The sequence below is a fragment of the Pterocles gutturalis genome, unplaced genomic scaffold, assembly GCF_000699245.1.
Source record: "Pterocles gutturalis isolate BGI_N339 unplaced genomic scaffold, ASM69924v1 scaffold2708, whole genome shotgun sequence".
Lineage (NCBI taxonomy): Eukaryota > Metazoa > Chordata > Aves > Pterocliformes > Pteroclidae > Pterocles > Pterocles gutturalis.
Genome location: NW_010117734.1, coordinates 79,417 through 88,692, shown reverse-complemented (window position 1 = coordinate 88,692; position 9,276 = coordinate 79,417). Strand labels below are relative to the sequence as shown.

The window sequence follows — 9,276 nt, the reverse complement described above, 5'->3', positions numbered from 1 at the left end:
AGTGGTGGATGCAGGCCAGCCTTGGCGGCAGAACTTGCTTACTTGTGCATCGGCTAAGGCTGAAGCCAAGCTGTGAATGGGCTGTGTCTGAGAAACTGTGGGGTCAGAAAGCTGTCCTGTGATGGGCCAGTCCCAGGGTGACCATCCGTCATTAACGAGGGATGTAGGCAGCCAGGAGCGCAATGGTGGGCTGGTCAGGGCTCTGTTCTTGCAACCTTCTTTACACAATTGGTGCTTAATGAGGCGTTTGTTTCAGTTTTGTGCTGAAAAAAGCCAGTGCAAATGAGCGACACGTGGAAAGCTGAGCTGCAAAGCTCCCATCTGATCCCAGTTATTACCAGCTCTTTCGTTCTTCACAGCATGTTGTGTCTAAGGCCACAGCTGATACTGTGCCAGCAAGGTGCAATGGAACATCCCTTGGTACGGCTCTATGGAGGCTGTTTTCCTCTGGCAACAGGGCTGGCACAGCAGAGCATGTGAGCATCTACCTAATCCTCATCAGCACCCGCCAGCCAGTCCCCAGAGCTTCAGCCAGCAGGGCCGGCCTGGCCCAAACTGGTCTCCATCTATTGCCTGGGCTGTCAGGCACTGGATCCCTCTAGGAGATGGGAGCCTGTTCACCTGTTCCCTCCACTACAAAATGAACATTTGCCCCCTGCCTTCTGCCTGCTCTGCTGCTTTTAGGCAGTAAATTTTCCTTTTGTGGTTGTTATCTTTTATTATATACATTTTTTTTTCTCTTAGTGATCAAGTGGCTGTGAGTGGTGACAGTAAAATGACATAGAAACCAAAGTCTAATTTTTTCCACAGATGGATTGTAGCAGAAGGAGGGAAGTGCAAATGCAGTTTCTCAAGTGTCCTGCATTTGGGGGTATGAAAAGGTTGTGAGTTCTTCAGCTCCCTTAGAGCAGCAACAGAAGGCAGAATGCCATGGAAAGGGGGGCTATTCTTAACATGTTTTATATATTTTATTTCTGGTTTCACCATTATTTTTTTCCCCTAAAGAATACCAAAGACATCTTGCAACAAAAGTCCCCTGCAGCTAAAGATAGAAGGGTGAGGAATTTATAGAGACAGAAAAAAAATTAAACAGCCATGTGTAACTCCTGAACAACAGCCTAGAGAAAACCCTTAAAGTGCACATTAGCACATCTTGTTTTCTTATATAATGAACGGTTTTCCAGACATGCCCCAGATGAGAGCACTTCTTTACTCCAACACGCCTTTCCGCAGCGATCTGGCAACACAGCTTGAAGAAGGCAGCCTGAGGATGAACGGCAAAGTGCGGGGGAGCCTTTGCTCTCCCATCTCAGGGGGCGCAGCATCATGCAGCATTCTAGGAGCTGAAAATCCCTCCTGAATCAGAACTTGCCACAGGAGCAGTACGCAGTTATGTTTTATTCTTCCCTTTGCAAGATGTATTTTGGCTACCTTTTCTTTTTCTTTTTTTTTTTCCACATAAGTTAACAGTAACTGCTGAAAGACTCTTCCCATCAGCAGCGCTTGTACAGGGGTGAAAACAAGCCAAGGAGTATAAATAGAGGCTATTTGTAGTTTCCATTTTTTGTCTTCAAGGCATTTTTGAAAAAGTTTTCCAATGTGTTAGGGTTATTTTCTCTCACTCTCTCTTTTTTTTTCTTTTTCTTTTTCTCAACTAGATGGCTAGATTTTTCTCATTTCTCAGAAATTCTGGTCAGATTTTTGAGGAGATAAGAAAATAATCCAAAGCACAGTGGAATGATTACGAAACCCCACAATACTGTGATTACACAAGATGTAATTGGATGCAACAAATTCAAAACAAACTTCCGAGAAATCCCAAGTCCCAGGCCTGGCTCTCCCCTTGCTGCCATTGGATTTTGGTCATTTTAGTCACTGAAGTCCAGTGAAATCACTTTAGATTCAGAACTATGATAGCATGTTTCTTTCTGCTGTTGCCAGGGGGCAATTATTTCCATCAGGGCAAAACAAGGGTAAACTTTGGCTGCTCTTTGAGCATCTTCTGCCTCAGCATGGGGAAGAGCAGCCCAAGAAGCTGCAGACTGAGACCAGGTTCATCTCTCCTATATCCAGCCACTAAAGTCCTGGTCCAGTCAGCAAGAGGGATTTAAACTACCTTTGTCATCAGTGTAGAAGAATGATTAATCCCATCCTGAGATGAATATGAGTTGTCGTCTTCCACTGTGAGCAGAAGTTGTTCAGATTGGTTAAAGCTAGATATACAAGCTTTTAAGGTCTGTGCACAAATCTGTATCAGGATCTGTGTCTATGAGGACTGATTCTCTCTCTTCTCACCCCAGGATAAATTAGGAGTGATTACCCTTAAAATGATGAGTTACACATGTGTAAAACCAGTTCAAGTCAAAGGAGAATACAATTCATCTACTGTATTTGTAATTAATTACTCTGATTAAGGGCTGGCAGCTAAGATCAAACTTCATTGCTCTTGTTTTATCACACAGCAGAGGTGCTTGCCTCTGCCATCATGGCTATAAAAAGCTGTTTAAAAATCCCCAGTAGCTTCTGCAGCAATTTAACCTTTGAAGGGTATTTCCCACAGTTGCTCAAGATTGTATAAACATCACAGAAAACTTTTCTAGTCTTTCAGAATGTAACCACCCATGAAATAAGGATTTTGTTTGAAGGTGGTATATGAAAGAGCATGAAGATGGGTGGTGACACAGAAAAATTGACTAAGCCAGCTAGCATGTAATGGACATTAATTCTAGCTGCCCCTTGATTGCAAAACAAGCACAGAGCTGCTGGTTCCCCATTTCTTAACCATCTTCATACTGCAGCTGCTATTTCATTTTCCTAGAGCATGTTTTAAATCTTATGCTTTTAATAACAATTTCTGAGAAACAAACCACCTGCACCCTTTCAAAGGGAACAATCGTATTTACCACCTGCCATTGTGGCTAAGCATGTTCCCCACGCCTTCCCCCAGCTACCTGCAGAATTAACGCCAGCTGAATTTCACCAGCATTGCAGTTTCTCTTCCTATTCTCAGCAGATGCATTCGAGACACCATGACATATGGTTCAAGCAGACCAGAGGTCTCAAAGGCTTGAGTCAACACTGGGCATTCCCAAATTTGGGGCTGTTGGCCTGCAGTCAGTACCTATTTGTCTCTCTGGCCAGGCTCCTCCAGTATAATATAATCTGTCTCATCAAGGCTGGCTTCTATTCTTGGCTGTGCTGCAAACTTCCTGTGTGACCTTGGGCTAGCCACTGCTTCTCTCTGTCTTCCCACCTCCCAGGGTCTCATGAGGATCCCGTCATTACTGTTTGCCAGGTGCAGTCACGAGCCCCATGGAAATGCCTATAAATAACAGCCCCAAATTACACATTGGGGAAGTTCGGGTTAGAGCCATGCGACTCTCTACAGCCCTGGCAAGCACTGGAAACCAGGCGAGCCCTCACCTACTCCAGATCATAGCTCTTTGAAGAGAATGAAAAAGCTGCCAGCTAGGTCAGAGCTTGGTCTGGGGAGCCAGGCCTCCTCGGGTTTTGAAGCAAGGCTTGCACAAGTTTATGTACTGGGAGGACTCATAGTCCTCATGGCTGTGAGCATATAAATGATTTATCATTCCTATTTCTCTCCATCCTAAGCTCATGTCCTTGCAATATCCTTGAAGCATGTTTCTCTGGGGAGACACTCAGCATCTCTTTGACCTGGAGCTGAGGGGCAATAGGTTTGTTGATTTTGAGTGGAGCCATAACTGTGCTTTGTGCCGAGTCGTGTGCCTCAAGAGATGAGTGCCCAGAGGAGTGACGCAGGCTCTCTGGTGCTGCTGCCCAGGCGGGTCGCAACATTTCTGGAGACCTGCATTTCCCCGGTGCCTGGGTGGGCACTTGGGAGGTCTGTGTTGGCCTCAGGGGATGGTGGAGCCCAGATCAATGGCCAGGGAGCAGATTATCTATTTCACAACAGAAAATGACTGAAAAGGTGGAGGTCTTCTCACAATCACTGCAATGGGGGCTTTTTTGCCTTTATTGTGCCTTGCAGCCTTGTTTGGAGAGCCAGCAGCAAAGTAACTGAGGGAAAATAGAAAGGAAAGACTGGGAAGCAGAGAGGGTTGACTGGAGGAAAAAGCTAGCAAGCAAGCATGAGTAATACAGGCATCAGAAGTGCTTTATAATTAGTTTATAAAAGCTCTCTTAACATCAGCAAAGCACTTTCTACTAGAAATCTTTAATAAAAATACATCAATATTTGTAAGCATTGTACGTTTTCTGGTTAATTCTGTTAAACAGCTCTAAGAAGAACATCTAAGCAATGCATTTCCATCTGTTCTCAACCTCCCATTGTCTGGGTAGTTAAAAGCACTTCAGCTTTGCCTCCCTGACTTAAAACTCCCTGGTGGAAGCCTCTGTTTGAGGTGGTTTCAAACCAACTGGCTGGCCTTCCATCTCAAGCAACAGCTGAAAATACCCTGCTGCTGGAGGAGCAGCCAACTGTGGTCACCTTCCCTGCAAGAAGACTTGGTTAGTCTATTGACTATGGATTAACAGTCATGGATGCTGCACCCTACCCTCACGTATTTATGGTTGGTTCATTGGAGCAGTGCCTAGATGGAGAGAAGTGGCCATGAAATACACTTGCAGATGGTGGCTTGCCCAATGGAGGTGATGCCAGAGAGGTCAGCCCACAAGGATGTTGGTGCACATTGACTGAAACAATGGATTTGGTTATATGAGTGAAATGCAAATTGCTGGGCACTGGTAAAGACAGTTTGGATTCCATAGCTGCATAAATGTGTCCCACCCAGCTGTGCCCTAGTCTGTAATTATCTGGAAATTAAATGGTTAGAGTAGAAAGCATCCCCAGGGTTGGGTTTTCTTCCTTCTAATTTTTCTTCGTGTTTTTCACACGGGAAGAACAAAGTCTGGAAACCATGCTTAAGCTTAGCAGAAGTAAAGGTCTGGCCAAACTGGATTTTAACATGGCCAGTGACCCAACATGAGGAGAATGGCGTTTATCAGCTTGTTTGATTGTGGGCCAAGGCGTGGACATGACTGAAGCACATTGCCAAAAGAGCCTGTGGTGGGGATTAGCAAGTGTTCTTGTTGAAGTTTGAAAGTTTCATGGTTTGGACCGGACATCTTTGGTGTTTGATTTTGAAAGCTTAAAGCTTAATTGCTATGTTGGAGGGGAAGTAGGTGCTCATGCTCATCTGGGCAGGAGTTATCTCCTGAGTATAATACTCAGTTGATTCACACTCTGTTTATATGACTTGAAGGAAGAGAGTTTTGCCATGAGGAGCAGGGGGCTTGGGCCAAGATTTTTAACTAGGGAAGAAAACTCTTATGCATTTATACATTTGGCAAAAATTATTCCCTGACTCTGTCCTACAGGCTTTTTTAGTTGTTTGTAACATTTGATTTACTAAGGATTAGCTCAAGTGGGAGAAAGCTCAGTTAGATGCTTGGATGAAGCCAAACAGGGTTTAATTCAAAGAGGCAAATATTTCCTGATGATTTATTTACTAGATTCATTATTTTAATTTTCCATTTGCAGATTGCCCATGAGCAGATTGCAATATTCCCAAATTGTATGTATTATTGGAAGTTACTCACCCATTCAATATGCAAATATTTCTTGGTCCAGAATTTGCTTCTGAAATTGCCAGGGCTCCTACAGCACTGAGTGGTTCGAGAAGCCATGTGGACAGCACTGGGATGTTTGGTGCGTTGTCTACAGCAGGAGCTGTGATCATTACAGTCAAGTAGTTGAAGCCATGTACTGTGTTGGCGAGTTACAGCCCCATGAGGACACAAACAGATGTGATACCCTGGGATGCAGCTAACCTCTGCCTGTGCCATACAAATGGCAGCTTTTGCAATCCGATCCATTAACTGTGTTTTGCCAACATTCATGTGTTTGCCAAATTAATTTTTTGCCACTTATTCACGATTCCACTAGTAGCCGGTAGTCCTGCAGCACAGATGTGTACTTCAGATGTGGAAGGACTGCAAGCACACTGAGAGCAAGTAATTATTTAGAGAACAAAATGTCCCTGCTGTTTGCTCAGTGCTACTTTAAACAAACAGACAAACAAGGAGGAAAAAATTCTACTTAAAAGAAGCACTAACACTGCCCTCTATGTTCCTCGTCCCTGGGGAGATGGTAGGATCAAGCCACACATGATGGACATTAGTGGGGTCATGCAGGGTGCTGCTGGATGGAGTCAGGGTAATAAGGGGTCACGAGGTGATAGGGAGCTGAGAGGACAGCCCAGGGAACAGATCTTCATTACATCGCTGTGTGTCCACCCACCAGCTAAGCCAAATGCTCTTCCTGTACGAGTGCTTCTTCTAAAGACAGCTTGGATTTCACCTTGGCCAAGCCAGTTGAGTCTGTAATGAAGTTAAAGGCTGGATGATTGCAGCTAGCTGAGTGCTTGGTCCAGCACAGACAGGATTTTATCTGCAGGCATTTTGCTTCTGGCTCACAGCCTGATTTAGTCCCAGAAGGGAGTGAAACCGAAGCCATCCGGGCCATCTTTCCTTGTGGAGGAGCACACCGAGTCCCTGTAAGTTTGCTTTGAGATTGTTGCCTGCCGATGTGTGCTCTGCAGAAAGGAGTGAGTCACATGAGGATCATTCTGTATCCAGCAAGCTACTTCTCCTTTCAGCTCTCCATTCCCAAACAGGAGATCTTGTGACAAAGAAGAAAGAATCGTGGCAACCTAGAAATGCTTTTTCCCTCCCCGGTCCCGTGAGAAAAGCTGTAGCATGTTGTTCAAACAGGTTGATACAAAGCGAATAAACAGTCAGAAGAGAGATGGGCAGTTTCTGTAAATAGCAGCATGCTGTCCAGAGAGGAGGAGAAGAGGGGAGGGAGAGCGCGGGTGTTAGAAAGCAACTGAAGAACAAGATGTTCACGTAAAAGCTGCTTGTTTCTTCACAGCATGCAGAGCCTGATAATACCTTGCCATTAGTCATGGCCTAGAAAAAATGAAGGAATTTGTGGGAGTTTCACCTTCCAGACAGACTTTGCAACAAGCTTTTGTCTCTGCACCAGAAGGCAATTCTTCCAACCCTAAATGTTACTCCCTCAGACCCCTCAGGTGCTCAGGAGCCTTGCCAGTGGGCAGGTGGGGCATCTCCAGGCAGGGTTTAGCAAAGGCAGGTTGTGGTTGCAGGGCATACAAGGATCAGGCAATAATGAATGTGGTTACCCAGCTCTTAATGCAGTGCTTCTCATCCACAGAAATTCTTTGTTAGCACTTAATAGAAGAGGATGAGTATTACTGTCCAAATGCTAAGTAAGTGTACTGGCCACGCTTGTTAAAGGACCAGTGTGGTGTCAGTGCACAAAATAGCTGGTCATTCACATGGATTGAGCCTTGGCTATTTGTTTAATGCTCAGTGCATGCTTGGCCAACTCTCACCCAGATAGTGGAATAAACTGAGCTGCGCTAAGTTAAGGCGAGAGGTAAGGGAATGAGAGGAGCCCCAGGAGAGTTGTATATGAGTTTCTCTCATGCCAAAGGAGTCTTGTGGAAATGGAGGTAAATTGTGTTCTAAATTTTGCATGTTGGCGCTGAAGTTGAAGTGGATGTAGGTGCAATAAATTAATGATTTGAAGAGCAACAGAAGGGACTTAAACGTAGCCAGACAAAAGAGAAAAAAAGTATTGGGGGTGTGTGGTGTGGTGTGAGTGGCAGAGTCCCAGGTACCTGTCTGGAAGATGTTCTGTGAGATAGCAGATAGAAGTATTTTTTGTTTGTTCCTGGCATCCTGAGCCGTTTCCCTGACAGATGGTTTTGCTGCCATTTCACCTGCCTCCACAGGTACGACTACATCGAGATCCGAGACGGGGACAGTGAAGCAGCAGACCTGCTGGGCAAGCACTGTGGGAACATAGCACCTCCTACAATCATCTCTTCTGGCCCCTCTCTCTATATCAAGTTCACCTCGGACTATGCACGGCAAGGTGCCGGCTTCTCCCTGCGCTATGAGATCTATAAGACAGGTGAGTGTCTGAGTCAGTGCCTGTCTCCCATTATGTTTGCCACGATGATCTTCACAAGGAGATGTCTTTGGCCACCTTTTCAATTGAGCATGTTGCCCCAAGATAAAGGGCTTTATTTTTTTTTTTTTAATGTAACCGAGTCTGTTGCATCACATTTCCAAGAAGGTAAAGATATTAGTGGTGCATGATGGTGCATTTTTGGATCACAGTATGGCATCAAAAGCAGGGTTCTTTGTTAAATGCTGTCTTGCATTCGAGAACTAGAAATGTATATCTTTTCACCCTGGCATGTGTGGAGCTTGTTAGGGCTAAGTGGGGATTGTCCCTTGGTTAGGAGCGTATGGAGCTCCCCCTCCTGTGGAGTTGCGATTCAGGGCTGATCAATGACACTGTGTTTTCTTTCCCTGGAAGTGGAGTTTGGAACTGGAGAGCTCTTGTTTTCAAGGAACTGCTGTCAGCAATGCTGTCAAGGGCTGAGATGGTGCCTTTCCAGGCAGATATGAGAGGAACTATTCATAATTCTGTTTAATACCGAACTATTATTGAGGGAAGGAAAAGCTGCTCAAAGGCCTTTTAATAGTATTTCTGTCTAAATATTTGCCAGAATTGTGTGTCTGGGAAGAAGGAAGCTTGAGAAAATAAACCCCACTCTGTGTGCTGTGTGTGTGCGCGGGTGAGAGAGGTGTGTCTGCATGCTGAGGGAGCAAGAACGTGTTTGCATGGGGATGAAGGCGCCTGCCCTGTGCCCACATTTCTTTGGTGGCGCGTTGGAAGAAAATACATATGCGGCTTTCACGTCATCGCATCCAGCATGAAAAAAATGCCCACACTCTGTGAAGAACCATAAAGGAGCACAACAGGGTCGCTTACCCAGCCTCTTCAAAGGGAAGGCAGGGAGCACAGGCACCAGTGCCTGGGGACCCTGGCCCAGCTGTGTCAGGCAGCCTTCAACCCAGTCACAGGTAGATATGAATGTGGAGACTCTGCTGCAAGAGGATGGGAATGGGACTCCCCAGATTCGTTGTGAAATGGTGAGGAGGTTCAGGTGGAGGAGGAAGGTGCTGTTGCTGGTAGTTGCCTGGGCTGTATAACTGGCCACTGAGCTGTTGTGGTGCAGCCAGCTCACCACTGCTGTTTGTTAATGGGCAGGATGCAGATTAGTCCTGAAAGAGTTTAGTGGTTCATCCGGCTACTGGGGTTTGCTGAGACCAGTTGCCAGCACGGAGGATGGCAAAGAATGCCTGTGTTAGGTGGAGAGGCTGCTCCGTTGCCCCTCGCTCCGTGTACACACCCCC

At 45.7% G+C, this 9,276-nt stretch overlaps 1 protein-coding gene across 1 annotated transcript in view; it reads left to right on the top strand.

Moving 5' to 3' along the window:
• The window catches only part of NRP2 (neuropilin 2), a gene marked incomplete at its 5' end in the record, with an annotated part of 74,692 nt that overhangs the window by 9,157 nt on the left and 56,259 nt on the right, over positions 1-9,276 (top strand). The window contains one exon of the mRNA XM_010075884.1: positions 7,800-7,981. Coding sequence (XP_010074186.1) covers positions 7,800-7,981 — 182 coding nt within the window. The remainder of the gene's footprint in view (positions 1-7,799; positions 7,982-9,276) is intronic.